This window comes from Plecotus auritus, assembly GCF_963455305.1.
Source record: "Plecotus auritus genome assembly, chromosome: 10".
Taxonomy (NCBI): Eukaryota; Metazoa; Chordata; class Mammalia; order Chiroptera; family Vespertilionidae; genus Plecotus; species Plecotus auritus.
In genome coordinates this window covers 36,343,611-36,359,918 of record NC_137785.1, presented here as the reverse complement: position 1 = coordinate 36,359,918, position 16,308 = coordinate 36,343,611, and the positions used below count along the sequence as shown (strand labels likewise).

Here is a 16,308-nt window from a genome sequence, read left to right as displayed (position 1 = left end):
TCTGCTGGTCCAAGAGAGAGAATAGGAGCAGGGAGGAGGCAGGGTCCTCACAAGGATAGGATTGGTGGGGAGGATGGGAAAGAATCCGGGGCAAATCAGGGGTTCTGGAAACCAAGGAGCGTATTGGGGGGGAGGTTGGTCTGGGTCTAATGGGGGTAATGGGGAAAGCTTAGGGTCTCCCATGGGGACAAGTGACATATTTGAGCCTTCTAGAACTTAGACATAGTTGGGAATCCCTATTGGAGGTTAGGGGATGGTTTGAGGTCCTAGAGAGTGGAGGACATAGCTGGGGGTCCCCAAGGAATGGTTTGTGGTCGTGGGTGGCTGTAGAACATGGGCTGGGTCCCCAAAGAGAGTAAGGCATGATCTGGGGTTTCCCTGGATTTTGACATATGGCCTGGGGCCTCTGAGGGGTAGGGTGTGGATCCACCTGAATGTTGGGGTATGATTTGGTGTCCTTAATGGGGGTGGTTTGGATCCCTGGGATTCTGGAACATATGGGCTGGGGTCTTTGATGGGGTGTGAGGAGAGTCTGAGGTCACCAAGGAGAGAAGGACGTGGTTTGTGGTCCCGGGTGGCTGTAGAACATGTTCTGGGTCCTCAAAGGAGGTAAGGCATGGTCCGAGGTCCCCCTGGCTATTGGGACCTGATCCGAGGTCTCTGTTTAGAAATCCAGTATCCCAAGCCAGTCGGGGCGTGGTCTGGGGGTCTCTTGGGAAGCCGGCGGGGCTGGAGGTGGGGCTGGGAAGAGGTTGGGGGCGGACCGGCGGCGCTGCAGTGGAGAGGGGTCTGCGGTGGCCCCGGGCTTGGGCGGGGGTCCCGCCCGCCCCCTCCGGTCGGCGCCCCCACCCCCCTTACGGCGCTGGTGGCGGCGGGGCTCGGGTGGCGGGCGGCGCGGAGGGCGGAGCTCGTCGGCGTCCAGGGAGGGAGGGCGGGAGGCGGCCCCGCAGCACCGCGCCCCCTCCCCCGGCCCTCCCCCGGCCCTCCCCCCACCATGGCGCGGAGCGAGGCGGCGGCGGCGGGGCTGGGCCCGGGCCCCCCCTGGGCTGGGTGAGCGCGGCCCGAAGCGGCCCGGGAGGTGGCGGGCGGGGGCGCCGGTGTGAACGCGGGTGTGAGCGCGAGCGTGTGAGTGTGTGTCCGCGGTGCTGCGGCGGCCCGGCGTGCGCTCGCGCGGCCCTGTGTGTGCCCGGCGCCGGCGTGAGCGGCGTCTGCTCGTGTGGCCATCCGGGCGTGTGCTGGGTGTCGAGCCGGGCTGCTGCGACCGGCCGTGCGTGTGTGTCTCCGAGTGGCTGCCCCTCCGGCTCTGTCTTTGGGGCTGCCGCGCGCCCATCGGAGGGGCTGTGTGCAGGTGTGTGTGCGTGGGCTGTGTGTCCAGGTGTGAGCCCCCTCAGCCAGTGTGTGCGCTTAGCTAGCAGCCTGGGGTGTTTGTGTCCGGGTTGGATGCCCATCCGAGGGTCTGTGAGGCGGGTGTGCCCGCTCTGGTGTTCATATTGTGTGTGTATGTGTGTGGTCTGCGGGTTGTATGTCTCCGAGGGTGTGTATCTGTGCGTCCACGTCAGGTTCCGGGCCGGGGCTAGGACTCAGCGCCTTGTGGGTCCAGGCCTCTGTGTGGTTTTGGGGGAGGGGAGTTTGCCGCTCCCTCGGTCCAGGTCAACTGGTGTGGGGCGTGGGGGGGGGGGGGTCCTCAGCGGTCCTTGGGGGAGACGGCCATATCTTCCCCTTCCCGGTGGCTGGGGGGATGGGCGGTTGGTAGGTGGACAGATGGAGGGATGAGAGGCCGAGGGGTGGACAGATGGGCCCGAGGGGAGGCACGCAGACCTGGCCCTTCCCCACCCACCCCACCCCAATCCCCACACCCGACAGATCTACGCAGATGGGGCCAGAGTTGCCTGCATCCAGATGGCCAGGCTGGGAGACCTTTGGGCTGCTGGTGGGAGGATCGCCTTGGACTTGTGCTGTAGGACTCAGCTCCCCAACCCTCTGAGATTCGACCTGCTGAACTCTGACCTCTGGCCCTGGCTTTTGCTGTGGTGGTGGGGGCAGGTATGGTTGGAAGGAGGGATGTTAGGATTTCTTTGGCCTGCAAAGTAAGTGGGCAAGATTGCCTCAGGACTGGGAGAGATGTGTGTCCATGTATGTGTGTGAATGTGAATCTGTGTCTATCTGTTGACTATGTCGCTGTGGTTCAATATTTTGTGTGCATTTGTAAGTGTGTAAATCCCTTAAGGGCTGTATGTGAGCATTTCTTTATGAGTTAACATTTCAGAGTGTCTGTGCAAAAGGTAGATCTTTCTGTACCTTGTGCTTGTTTGTGTATCAGCCTTGTAAGTGTCTATGTATACTCGCGGTTCTGTGTATGTGTGTGAGGTGTATATCAGCTAGTGTGTACATTTTTGCATCTGTTGGTGTAGGAACATATCAGTTTTGTGACTGTACATCATGGGGATATGTGAAGTTGTCTGAGCATGTTTGGGCATTTAAGAGTGTTTACCTGTGTATCTTTGATTGTGCAAGTGAGTATCTGTTATATGTGTGTGCCCGTGTGTTGGTGAGTGTGCAAGGGTTATCTGTTATAGGTGCATATATCTGGTTGTCTGCAAGGGTAGGTACATGTTTGTGTGTGTGTGTGTGTGTGCACATCTGTGTGCATATCTGTGTGTGTGTGCATTTGTGTATGTGAATGTGCAAGAAAGAGTCAGTGTTATACATGTGTGGTTGTATGCGGGTGTGTCAACCTTGAGGGTATGTGTCTGTCTATGTTGTGAGTTCATTTATGCATCAGTGTTGGTCTCTCAAGAGTGAGTTTGTGTGTGTTCAAACATATATGTGCAGGATTGTATGCACACACATGCCTGTGTCCTTGGCACAAGGCTGACCCTGCTTCTGGACCCAGTGAGATTGGGGTTCATGTGGTGTGATCTGTGGTATGCTGGGGTCCAGCCTGGGGCTCATGGACACAAGTGCTTGGCTGAGATGGTCTCTGAGGCAAATCTCCAGTGAGGAATCAGAAGGATGCTAACAGGGTCATTTTGTTTCTTTGTAGGTACTGGCCCAGGCCCTGACTCCCTGAAGAGAGGTGAGTGGGGTCTCTCCTGCTGGGGAGATGTGGAGTGGTTGGTCTTGTTCTGAGCCCCTCTGGAGGCCTGGAGCCCTGCCTCATAAGGATTTCATTGCAGAGTATGGCAGTGTCCTGAGGGGCCAGGCTACAGATGGGGTGGTGACAAGGTCAGGAACATCATGTTTGGGTAAGGGCTCATAGAACCAGGGCATGGGTAGCAGACGGGGGTCTCAGGTTTGGAGGCATCCCCTCTCTAGATGGGTAAGGTAGTTAAGAAAGAGGGGTTTCCTCATGATGGCAGTAAAGGGTGTAAGAGAGTTCATGACATGAACTGACCCCTGCATTTGGAGAGTGACATGAATGTGGTCTACCATTTGTGTGTGTATGTGGGAAGATCTCCTGAGAGTCCAGCCTGCTGGTGGCTGAGAGAGCCAGAGGGAAATAACAGCAATAGCAGTAGACGTTTATGTAGTGTTTACTCTGCCAGAAGCTATTTTAATCATGTTACTCTGCATTATCTCACATAATCCTTACAATAACCTGATGAGGTAGGTACTCTTATTAGCCCCATTTTACAGAGGAGCATACTAAGGCACAAAGAAGGTAAGTCACTTGACTAGAGTCACACAGCGGGGAATTGGGGTGTGAGCCTGGGCAGTTGGGTTCAGTTTCTGTCCCGCAATGCTGCACTGCCTCTCAATAAATGTTAGTTATTTTCATTGCTATTGTAGTTCCTTCAACTTGAGTCTCACCCCAGCGGTGGGAGGCGAAGCTCTGTACTCACTGCTGTCACTGTCATAGAGCAGGGTTCTGAGCCCTAGAGACCCACAGGTGTAGATCGGGGCCTCCTAACTCAGGAGTTCCACCTTCCAGGCCAGGGTTTCCTGTCCAATACAGTGTCCCAGAGGGAGTGCAAGACAAGGTAGTTGGGGGCCTCAGAAATGGTGGGACCCCCTGACTCGGCCTCTTTTTCTCTCTTCAGCCCAGTTACTGTCTCCTTCAGTCTCTGTCCTCACTCTTTGTCTCTCTATACAATCCGATTCTCCCTTCCTTTCTCTCCCTCTCTCACTTCCTCTCTCCATCTTTATGTCTCAGTCTCTATTTTTTTGTCTTCTCTACTCAGTTTTTCTGTCTCTCAATCCCTATCTCTTCACCTTTCTTTCTTTCTTTCTTTTTTTTTTTTAATATATTTTATTGATATTTTACAGAGAGGAAAGGAGAGGGATAGAAAGCCAGAAACATCGATGAGAGAGAAACATCGATCAGCTGCCTCCTGCACACCTCCCACTGGGGATGTGCCCGCAACCAAGGTACATGCCCTTGACCGGAATCAAACCTGGGACCCTTCAATCCGCAGGCTGACGCTCTATCCACTGAGCCAAACCGGTTTAGGCTCTTCACCTTTCTTTCAGATTTCTCTGTCTCTGTCTCTGTCTCTCTCTCTCTCTCCATCTATCTCTTCCTCTCCCTTGTCTCTCGCTGTCTCTTCACCTCTCTCTGAGTCTCTTGGTCCCTCCTCTCCACATCTATATTCCCTCTCCCCACAGGGATGAAGGATCAGGGCCACATCAGGTCACAGCCCCAGATTGCAGATTCCTGGGAGGTGGGCCATCAGGGACTGGGGTGCAGGATGGGGTGAAAACAGTTTCAGGGATGCCCCTTTTGCATCCTTTCCTCTTCACCCCCCACCAACCCCATGTTGTGATGGGAGCTGACATGTCGTGGGCTGCAGCTGCCACAGGGGAATCCCTACTGGAAGGTTTTGCCTGGAGCAGAGGAATGGCATGAGTGTGTGAGTGAGTGTCTGTGTGTCTGTGTAGGCATGTATGGGGTCTCTATGTGTCCACAGATGTGAGCACAGAAGTCTGCCCCCTGCTTGGGAGCTCAGAAGAGCCCAGGATGAAACCAAGGTCCAAGAAGGACTTTCCAAGGCTGAGCAGGGATACTGATGTGGTTTTCTCAGCCTCTTCCACCTTCAGACTCCCTTTATCTCTGATAAAGGGTGGAGGGTATTACCCACAACATTTAATGAATACTTACTGTGTGCCAGGCCCGTGCTCAGGGACCCCCATGAATGAGTTTACTGAACCCTTGCAACAACCCATTGAAGATGGTACAATTATCATCCCATTTTACAAAACAGGCAAGTATGGCCTAGTTATGGGAAATCATTGGTTTGGGGTGACAGAGCTAGTAAGTGGGTAGAACCAAGACTTGAACCTGAATCTGTCTGATTTCAAAGCACTTTCATGTGTGTGTGTGTGTGTATATATATATGTGTGTGTGTGTATATATATATATATATATATATATATATATATATATTTATTGCTATTGATTTCAGAATAAAAGGGAGAGGGAGAGAGAGATAGAAACATCAATGATGAGAGAGAATCATTGATCAGCTGCCTCCTGCACACTCCCTACTGGGGATTGAGCCTTTGACCCGGGGAATGTGCCCTTGACCAGAATTGAACCTGGGACCCTTCAGTCTGCAGGCCGGCACTCTATCCACTGAGCCAAACCAGCTAGGGCCAAAGCACTTTCCTTTAATAATAGTGCATACTTCTATACCTGGCACATAATGGGCACTCGATGATGATAATAATACTTAACATGTATTGAATACATTTTATGTGCCAGGCATTGTTCATAAGTAGTACACCATTCTCATTAATCCATTTAACCTTCACAGAGGTAAGGCCTGTTTGTTTTGTTTTGTTTTGTTTTGTTTTTTATCTCCTTTTTACAGATGAAGAAACCGAAATTCAGAGAGGTTCAGACACTTGCCCGAGGTCACACAGCTAGTAAGTGTCAGAGCTGGAATTTGAACCCAGGGAATATGGCTTTGAAATCCATGAACTTAAACCCTAGTTAGCAGTGATTTTTCAAAATGTTCAGTGGGTACTAGAAGGCCCAGTCAGGGCCAGGTGTCACCCCTCTGGTTAGGAGATTATGAGAGGTCTGGGAACCCCTAGGGGAGGGGCAGGGGTGGGGACAGGGTATTCAGGGGTGGGACAGTGGTAATTTATCAATCAGCATTAATATATTATCTATTAACAAATGTATGCCCAGTGAGGATCAGTGCTGTCACTGTCCTACATAACCTGGTTGTCAGGAAGGGGAGGATCTGGGTTAGACTCCGAGCAGAACAGCCCAGGGCAGCCAAGCTGGCAAGCAAGCTCTATGCCTGGGTAACGTGTCTTCTCCTTCAGGTCTTATTGTCCACTCCTCCCACCTTCCCACTGCACCATGGCTCCCGGCCCTTTCTCCTCTGCGCTGCTCTTGCCACCACCTGCAGCCCTGTCCTTTCTGCTGCTACTCTGGGCAGGGGCATCTCATGGCCAGCCCTGTCCTGGCCGCTGCATCTGCCAGAATGTGGCGCCCACGCTGACCATGCTGTGCGCCAAGACCGGCTTGCTCTTTGTGCCGCCAGCCATTGACCGACGTGTGGTGGAACTGAGGCTCACAGACAACTTCATTGCGGCCATCCGCCGCCGAGACTTTGCCAACATGACCAGTCTGGTGCACCTCACCCTCTCGCGTAATACCATCGGCCAAGTGGCAGCTGGCGCCTTTGCTGACCTCCGTGCCCTCCGGGCTCTGCACCTTGACAGCAACCGCCTGGCCGAGGTGCGTGGCGACCAGCTCCGTGGCTTGGGCAACCTCCGTCACCTGATTCTCGGAAACAACCAGATCCGCCGGGTGGAGTCGGCAGCCTTCGATGCCTTCTTGTCCACTGTGGAGGACCTGGATCTGTCTTACAACAACCTTGAGGCCCTGCCCTGGGAGGCTGTAGGCCAGATGGTGAACCTGAACACCCTCACGCTGGACCACAATCTCATCGACCACATTGCTGAAGGTACCTTTGTGCAACTTCACAAACTGGTTCGCCTGGACATGACCTCCAACCGCCTCCATAAACTGCCCCCTGATGGGCTCTTCTTGAGGTCCCAAGGCCCCGGACCCAAGCCGCCCACGCCACTCACGGTAAGCTTTGGTGGCAACCCCCTGCATTGCAACTGCGAGCTGCTCTGGCTGCGGCGGCTGACAAGGGAGGATGACTTGGAAACATGTGCCACCCCTGAGCACCTCACTGACCGTTACTTCTGGTCCATCCCTGAGGAGGAGTTCCTGTGCGAACCCCCGCTGATCACACGGCAGGCGGGGGGCCGGGCCCTCGTGGTGGAGGGCCAGGCAGTCAGCCTGCGGTGCCGTGCTGTGGGTGACCCTGAGCCAGTGGTGCATTGGGTGGCACCTGATGGGCGGTTGCTGGGGAACTCTAGCCGGACCCGGGTCCGGGGGGATGGGACGCTGGATGTAACTATCACCACCTTGCGGGACAGTGGTACCTTCACTTGCATTGCTTCCAATGCCGCTGGAGAAGCCACGGCACCCGTGGAGGTGTGCGTGGTGCCTCTGCCTCTGATGGCACCCCCGCCGGCTGCCCCGCCGCCTCTCACTGAGCCTGGCTCCTCTGACATTGCCACGCCTAGCCGACCTGGTGCCAATGAATCTGCTGCTGAGCGCCGGCTGGTGGCGGCGGAGCTCACCTCCAACTCTGTGCTCATTCGCTGGCCAGCGCAGAGGCCGGTGCCTGGCATCCGCATGTACCAAGTCCAGTACAACAGCTCCGCTGATGACTCCCTCGTCTACAGGTGGGTGCTTCAGTACCAGAGTTTCCTCCCACCTCAAGGGTCCCCCCTCCCTTCTGTCCACTTCCTTGGCCTTCTTGCTCAGCTGGGGTTCTAGATGGCCATACAGAGTTGCTCTGTCTCCTTCTGTCTCATTGTCTCTTTCTGTTTTTCATGCATTTTGCAAATCTTTGTTGAGCACCCACATGAGTCAGGTTGGGCACTGGAGTTATAACAGTGAATGTACCCTGCATATCCCCACTCCCATGGAGCTTATGGTCCAGATTCCTGCTCAACAAAGGTGTTGATTGGTGTACCTTGTCAGTTAAACATTTTGGAGCATGAAACACACACACATACATTACACACACATTTAACAGTTACATTTATATTTATAAATTATATGCCAGTGCTTCTGTATCAACACATTGGGAACATTATAGAACAGAAAACCAAAATATATAAATATAAGTTATTTTCATTATTCACTGGGTTAGAAGCCATTGCCCTGGTATGGACAGACATTAAAGGGTTACTTTCTTCCGTCATCTCTCTTATTTTCTTAATTTCACATTTGCCTCTATCTGTCCCTTCTGTCCCCTCAGTGCCCTTGTTAGGCACTGAGGCCCTGCTCTGTGCTAGGCCCTGAGAGTGCTGGGGACACTGGGAGACCAAAAGACCAGTCCCCACCCTCAGGGACCTTATGGTCCAGAGGAAGGAGGCAGCTAGTATTCGCTGAATTATTGCCTTGGCCTTGCAGTGTCCTTCATCTTGGTAGCTTTTTAAGTATGACTCATAGCCATAGACCTGGCACACAGTGGGCACTTGATAAGTGGTTGTGGGCTTTGTGAATGGCTCTCCTTCTTTCTGGCTCTGTCTCCTTCATGTATACTGTAGAGCATCTGCTGTATGCTTAATCCTGTGTTCGACTTCACTTGGTAATGCCAGAGGTTGTAAAGCCATTTTTGGGAGCCCCATTTTTTGGTGTGCTCAGACCCACCCCAAAAAGCCTGCCTCTTGGCCTCATTGTCACCTTTCCCAGGGTTCTCTTGGCCACAGTCTTGGTACACAGTAGGTGCTTTCCCATTGTTGGCTGAATGAGTAAATGCCTTTGAAAACTTTGTCTCTGTCATCCTCATTTTCTTTTCTTTTAGAATCTGGTTATCAAACACTGAATAGATGCCTATTGCATGTCAGATTCCATGCTGGGCCCTGGGGCCACCGAGATAGATCAGACAATGGCCCAGTTTTACAAACATGAGGGCAAACAAATGAACAAAACAAAAACCTTTATAAGGTACTACCAAGGATGCTACTTCATTTGATCTTTCCAACTCTGATGTGAAGCAGTGATGATCACCTTCCCATTTTATAGATAGGGAAACTGAGGCCCATGGAGGGAAGTCACTTGCTCAAGGTTACACAGAAAGTGGCAGAACCAGGACTCCAGTTCTTACCCTTCTAACTCCTAATCCTGACCTTTTTATGTTGAACACACATTTATTGTGTACCCACTGTTTGCCAAGCAGGGATTAGTGGAGCTGGATAATACATTTCTGTAAATAACTCTTGGTTTGTGACTCTCCACTTCTCTCTTTCTTTCCTTTTCTCTCTAACCTGTGGCCACTACTTAGTGGGGTGCAGGGAGGTTTTCAGGACCCAGACCCAGCATGTATTCAGATGTTGATTCCCTTCTATCCCTAGCTAGGCAATAGATCTGGGGGCTCTTCCCTTCCCCTGAGGGCCACAGTTCCAGTCCACCATCTCACACTGCAGATGCCTGCACTATGGTGTGGTAGGGGTTAATTTCCTCACTTCTGCCATGGGTGGAGGTGACATCCAATCAGAAACCTGCTTTGCTGCTTGCTTGGGTCTTTCAGCCAATTGGAGACATGTGGGCTCAAGCTTTCTTAAGGAGCCAGCCTCTGTCCTTGAAAGGGGGGAGCCCCTAGCAACTGTTTTTTTTTTTAGGGAAAGGAGCAAGAGGAATCCTAGTCTCTTTGAGAGGGGAGATGGAAAGAAAAGGAAGACTTACAGCCTGGGGCTCAAGGTTGGGAGGTATGAGGTGGAGGGGGAGGAGTGGTCTGTAAAATTGCAGGCAAGGGGAGAGTTGGAGAAGTGGGTGGGTCTTTTAGAGGGGATAGGGCTCTCACTTGAAGCCTTTTGGTTGGAGGGTGGCTTTTGGTGGTGGGGAACCTTCAGGAAGTGGGACAACTGCCATAAGCTTCAGGACCTGAAGGTGGCCTGGCTGGAGGGAAGGTGAAGCATCCGAGAGGTAAGTGAGGGGCACTGACCTCTTAGAGGAGGTGGAGCTCCTGTTTCATGGTCCCATGCAGATGAAGATGTGGTCCTTGTCTCTGGTGACCCACTAAGACCTTTGTAGGAGAGGAGAGCTTGTGAGGTTGAGTGATGGGCATGTGGCAGTCCCAGGTTAGCCAAAGCTGGACTTGGCCGACAGTGTGGAAAGGGTGTGTCCAACAGAAGGAGCAAGGCCTAGTGGGAATGGTCTCAGATGAGGGAGGGTGCAACTGGCAGCAGAGTGTGAGCCACAGCAAGGGTACTGGCCAACATAGAGTGGGATGGAAGCTAATAATGATGAAATTTTTAAGTGCCAGGCTTTGGGTATGTTAACTAATTCATACTTACATCATCTCTATGATGTACTAATTCTTAATATCCCCATTTGGGAGAACTGAGGCTCAGAGTGGTTAAGAAACTTGTGTAAAGCCCTAGCTAGTTTGGCTCAGTGGATAGAGCATTGGCCTGCAGACTGAAAGGTCCTGGGTTCAATTCTAGTCAAGAGCACCTGCCTGGGTTGCAGGCTCAATCTCCAGTAAGGGGCGAGCAGGAGGCAGCCAACCAATGGTTCTCTCTCATCGTTGATGTTTCTATCTCTCCTTCTCCCTCTCTGAAATAAAAAAAGAAAGAAAGAAACTTTTGTAAGGCCCTAGCCGGTTTAGCTCAGTGGATAGAGCATCAGCCTGTGGACCGAAGGGTCCCAGGTTCAATTCTGGTCAAGGGAATGTACCTCAGTTGCAGGCTCCACTTAGGCCCCAGGCCCTGGTCAGGGCGTGTGCAGGAGACAACCAATCTATGTGTTTCTCTCACATTGATGTTTCTCTCTGTCTTTCCCTCTCTCTTCGAACTCTAAAAATCAATGGAAAAAATATCCTCCGGTGAGGATTTAGAAAAAAAGAAAGAAAGAAAGAAACTTGTATAAAGTCACAGCTAGCAAGTGGCAGAAGAGAGACTCAAACCCAGGCCATCTGGCTCCCAGAATTGTCAGTTTAACCACTTCTCTGCACTGCCTCTCATTTGAGGGCAGGGGCCTAGAGCAAGAAGGGGGCATGTTTGCTTGGCTACATTTGACCCAATAATTATAGATGAGACTTACCTGGGGGTGTGAGTTGGTGACTTGTGGCAGTATAGGGTAGGGCACACACAGAGGTTTCAGGACATGCAAAGAGTGGACACGGCCTTAGGCATAGTAGGGGAATCATCCCCAGTGGGCTATTGTGGGGTGTGGTGCAGGAATATGTAGTTGAGGGGCTTGGAAATTGTCTCAGAAGATATATGCAGCTAGGAGATGAATTTACCCAAAGATGGGACATGCAGATAAAGGGAGTGGCCTGTACACACATGGTTTCCCTGAAAGGGCAGGGATATAAGAGGAACTAGAGGGCCCTGGCTGGTTTGGTTCAGTGGATAGAGTGTCAGCCTGTGGACTGAAAGGTCCCAGGTTCGATTCTGGTCAAGGGCACATGTCCAGGTTGCGGGCTTGATCCCCAGTAGGGGGTGTGCAGGAGGCAGCCAATCAATGATTCTCTCTCATCATTGATGTTTCTCTCTCTCTCTCCCTCTCCCTGCCTCTCTGAAATCAATAATTACACACACACACACACACACACACACACACACACACACACGAGGCCCAATGCACGAAGATTCGTGCAAGAATGGGCCTTCCTTCCCCTGGCTGCCGGCACCACCTTCGCTCTGGCCAGAGCCACCTTTCCACTCTGGCCCGGAGCCGCCTTTCTGCCTTCCCATGCTGCCCAGAGGCCTGGAGCGGCTGGGGTGGTGCAGAACACCCGCTTCCCACCCCGCCCTGCCCCAAGCTGCTCAGCTCCTGTATATGCAAATTAACACACCATCTTTGTTGGGTTAATTTGCATACTCACGCCTGATTGGCTGGTGGGCATTGCAAAGGTACGGTCAATTAGAATGTTGCTCTTTTATTAGTGTAGATATATATTTTTTCTTTTTAAAAAGAGGAACTAGAGGCTCAGTTGGTTGGACAGTCAAGGTTGCAGGTTCAGTCCCCACTCAGGGCACATAACAATAATCAAGCAAGGAATTCAGAAATAAGTGAAACAACAAAAAGCACTGCTTTTCTCTCTCTCCCGCCCCTCCATCTCTCCCTCTTCTCTCCCTTCCTTTCTCTCTAAAGTCATAAAGACAGGGGGTGTGAGTTGACCACTTGTGAGGGTGGGGCATCTGGTAGGGGGTGGGGATTGTAGTAATGGTGGGGCCCCTTAAAGGATGAAAATATGTACATAAGAGACCTTGAATGGCAGTGGTTGCTACCCTAATATGGTGAGACACTGCTAGAGGGTGTTTCCCTTTAGGGTAGGGCATAAAAGCTATAGCGCTTCTCTCATTCAAGAACTAGGATATGTAGATGAGGGAATATGATTGACAGACAGTGTTCTAACTAGGCAATAAGACAGATGGGGTTGGTCTGAGGGCAGGGCATGCAGATGAAAGGCGTGGCCTGTAGCAGTGGTCCTGAGAAGTTAGAAATTTGTTGCTTGCATGGCTGCTGTCCTGGTAAAGGGTGAGATACTGGTAGGAACGCATGGTTTGGTTCCCACTGGTCACCGTAGGTGGGACATACAAGTGAAATGGTTTGGTTCAGAGTAGAGCTAACCCCATGCTGATCCTGCCCCTTCCCACAGGATGATCCCCTCCACCAGCCAGACCTTCCTGGTGAATGATCTGGCGGCAGGCCGCGCCTACGATTTGTGTGTGCTGGCAGTCTACGATGATGGTGCCACAGCGCTGCCAGCCACGCGCGTGGTGGGCTGCGTGCAGTTTACCACGGCTGGGGATCCAGCGCCCTGCCGCCCGCTGAGGGCCCACTTCCTGGGCGGCACCATGATCATTGCCATCGGTGGCGTCATCGTTGCCTCGGTCCTCGTCTTCATCGTTCTGCTCATGATCCGCTACAAGGTCTATGGCGACGGAGATGGCCGCCGTGTCAAGGGCGCCTCTAGGTCACCCCCGCGGGTCAGCCACGTGTGCTCGCAAACCAATGGTGCAGGCGCACCGCAGGCCCCGCCTCCAGCGCAAGAATGCTATGTGGCATTACGCGAGGAGGTGTCCCCGGCTGCAGCAGCCGTCGAGGTGGAAGCAAAGACCCCGGTGGTAGAGACGGCAGCTTCCGCAGACCCAGAGGCAGTCTTTGGACGCTCCCTGGGTGGCTCGGTCACCTCGCTGTGTCTCCTGCCATCGGAGGAAACCTCTGGGGAGGAGTCTCAAGCCCCTGTGGGTCCTCGGAGGAGCCGTTCAGGGGCCTTGAATCCGCCAGCTACGGCGCCCTCCACTCTAGCTCTGGTTCCTGGGGCGGCACCCGCACGGCCTCGGCCACAGCAGCGTTATTCGTTTGACGGGGACTATGGGGTGCTCTTCCAGAGCCACAGTTACCCGCGCCGCGCCCGGCGGACAAAGCGCCACAGGTCCACACCGCACCTGGACGTGGCTGGAGGGGGCGTGGCCGGGGAGGACGGAGAACTGGGGCTGGGCTCTGTCCGGGCGCGCCTGGCCTTCACCAGCACCGAGTGGATGCTGGAGAGTACCGTGTGAGCGGCTGGCGGCAGGCACCGGGACTCCTGGTGCCACGGACAGGACAAATGCTGAGCTGCCCAGACCCTGGGGCAGGACTGGAGGGAAAAAGCACAGCGCCAAGACCTCTGACTGGAGGGGAGGTAGGCCCTTCTCCCGAGGGGGCGAGCGGGCACTGCGGCCTCCGGCTAAGGCTCAAGGCAATGCACCATGTCCTGGGGAGTTAGGCAGCGGCCGCGGGGCTCCTCCCGTGAGAACTCCTCGCCCCCTCTTGTCCCTCCCCCAGCGCGCTCGCGGACCTCGCTGGAGCTGGTGCCTTACACAGCGAAGCGCGGGGAGGGGCAGGGCCCCCCCACACTGCAGCACTGAGACACGAGCCTCCTCCCCCTGCCCGGGACCAGGGGCAGGGACGAGGGGCCCATTTCTTGTATCTGGCTGGACTAGATCCTATTCTGTCCCGCGGCGGCCTCCAAAGCCCCACCCCCAGCCCATTCACCTCTCTGATCCCATAGGGTCTGGCTTGGGGTCCCCTTTTCTCTGTTCCCCTCTTTTGTGTCTATCCTGCTCTCTGACTTCTCTGTCTTACGTCTCTGCCCTTCTCTATTTGTCTCTTTTTTCTCTCCCGTCGTCTCTTCTCCTGCCTTCCCATATTTTGTCCAGTCTCTTTGTCTCTCCGGGATTACCTCCCTCCACTACACATTCTCCCGGGCAGGTCCCACTGGAAGGACCAGACTCTCCCTATTCCTTCCTTTTTCCTCAAAGAAATCCCCACATGAATAAAATCCAAAACAAAGTCCTCATCCCTACGGAGCCATGACCCCCGCCGCAGCAGAATTAAATTTTTTTCTGTGTCCAAGGGCGCTCTACTGACCTCTGTGTGTGTGTGTGTGTGTGTGTGTGTGTGACCTAGATTACAGCATAAGGGTTAAGTAAGACTGAAGGAAGGATGGCTAACTGGGACCAGGGAGACTTGCAGACAATTTCCTATTCTCTGAGAGATTTAAAGGTGGGAAATAATAATAAAATGATAATAGCTAACATTTAGTGAGTGCTTACTGTGTGCCAAGCACTTAAGTAATTTAATCCTCACAACAACCCTAGAGCATATTACAGTTATCCCATTTTGCAGATGAGAAAATTGATGCCCAGAAACGTCTCAAGATGATATAACCAGAAGGTGGCAAAATTGGGGTTTGAAAAGGCAGGCAGTCTGACTTCTGAATCTGTCCTCTTAAACACAGAATTCTGCTGAGCAGTTAGTGAATGCTCATTCCACGTAGAGGCATTGTGGTAAGCACAGCTCCTCTTTCTGAGGTTGGGCAACTGTCCAAGGTAGGTATCTGGTTCCATTTTATAGACAGGAATCTGAACCAGGAAGAATTGAAGTCACTTGCCCAAAGATCCCAATGAGAAAATAGTGGAACTGGCAGTTTGATCCCAGGGTCTTATCTGTTCCTTACCCCTACACTGTTGCATCTGGAGGCTGGGGAATGACCCCAATGACAGCTGAGCACAAGTATCCCAAGCCAGCCTGGTGAGGGAGGAAGGAGGGAAAGAGCTCATTGGTTACTGTCTGGAATATATGAGTGATTGAAAGTGGAGAAGGGGTCTGCTTGGGGGCACAGATGATGGTATGGGGAGGGGAGTTTCAGTTAAGGCTGAGGATTGTGGCTGGGGAAGGAAAGTTGGTTGGGGGCTATCCTAATCCTTGGGGGGTGCTGCAGTGAAAACTTCCTGATCCTGGAGAAGGAAGAGATTTCATGCTAGTCAGGGACCCCCTGAGGCCTGGGGAGGAGGAGAGAAAGACAGAAATAGAAACAGCAGGAGGGAGGGGGAAGATCTGGGTGGGAGGCATCAAGGACAAAGGCACCAGAGAATCACAGGCCAGAGGCTCCCTCACCCAGTGACCCAGCCACACTTATCTATCTCGGTCATCATGACTCCTGGGTACTGAGGGCTTCCCACATACTAGGCACTGTGCTCACAAACCCTCCCTGGTGCATGGGCAAGGGGGGGGGGGGGATTGGAAGGGACATCTGTAATACTCTCAACAATAAAGATTGAAAGAAGAGCATGCAACCCAGCACCAGGCACAAACACTCACAAAATGAAGTTACTTTCATAGTAAGCATGATCACATTTATACTCTGCAGCTGATGTGTATGTGTGCGTGCATATATGTTTCTAGAAGAAGAAATAGTTTAGAGGTTAAGGAGCTTGCCCAAGATCATACAGCCAGTAAACAGAAGAATTGTGATTAGAAAGTTTACTGCCTCCAAATCCTGCACACCTAATCATCTGACTATTTTGTCTGAGTCACCCAATAAAACTTTATTGAGCATGCACTATATATGTGCCCCTGCACAGGAGATACAGCAGTTAACAAAATAGACAAATAAGAAATCCCTGTGGCCTGGTCAGTGTGGCTCAGTGGTTGAATGTCGACCTATGAACCAGAAGGTTACGGTTCAATTCCTGGTCAGGGCACATGCCCGGGTTGTGAGCTTGATCCCCAGTAGGAAGCATGCAGGGGGTAGCTGATCAGTGGTTCTCTCTCATTGATGTTCTATCCCTCTCTCTCCCTGAAATCAATGAAAACATTATATATATAAAATAAAGAAACCCCTGTGCCTTGGGGGGAGGCAGTAAATAAGTAAATATGTAATGAGTGTCTAGTGGTAAATAAATGTCATGAAATGAATGAACAGGGTGTTGGGACAGAGAATGACTGGAAGGTGTACTTTAGATGAGGGGGGTGGGTGAGTATCAAGA

General features: G+C 52.6%; 1 protein-coding gene across 6 annotated transcripts; it reads left to right on the top strand.

Moving 5' to 3' along the window:
- The first annotated feature begins 942 nt into the window (after positions 1-942).
- Positions 943-14,395, top strand: LRFN1 (leucine rich repeat and fibronectin type III domain containing 1). 6 transcript variants are annotated; one of them, XM_080645795.1, is made up of 6 exons: positions 943-1,050; positions 3,044-3,076; positions 5,811-5,865; positions 6,274-7,716; positions 9,664-9,750; positions 12,651-14,395. In XM_080645795.1, the coding sequence occupies exons 4-6, from the start codon at positions 6,311-6,313 to the stop codon at positions 13,555-13,557; spliced, it is 2,400 nt and encodes a 799-aa protein (XP_080501921.1). In that variant the 5' UTR covers positions 943-1,050; positions 3,044-3,076; positions 5,811-5,865; positions 6,274-6,310; the 3' UTR covers positions 13,558-14,395. The 6 variants fall into 6 exon arrangements, with proteins under 6 accessions (XP_080501921.1, XP_080501925.1, XP_080501922.1 ...); XM_080645796.1 differs by lacking the exon at positions 943-1,050 and adding an exon at positions 1,104-1,348; XM_080645798.1 differs by lacking the exon at positions 943-1,050 and adding an exon at positions 1,104-1,375.
- Positions 14,396-16,308: the final 1,913 nt, after the last annotated feature.

Bases quoted from the DNA above. Each gene is read 5' to 3' on its own strand.
- LRFN1 (XM_080645795.1), top strand. From the start codon at position 6,311: ATGGCTCCCGGCCCTTTCTCCTCTGCGCTGCTCTTGCCACCACCTGCA. The intron at 7,717-9,663 runs GTGGGTGCTTCA...TTTTTTTTTTAG, and splicing joins GATGACTCCCTCGTCTACAG to GGAAAGGAGCAAGAGGAATC. The intron at 9,751-12,650 runs GTATGAGGTGGA...CCCTTCCCACAG, and splicing joins CTGGGGCTCAAGGTTGGGAG to GATGATCCCCTCCACCAGCC.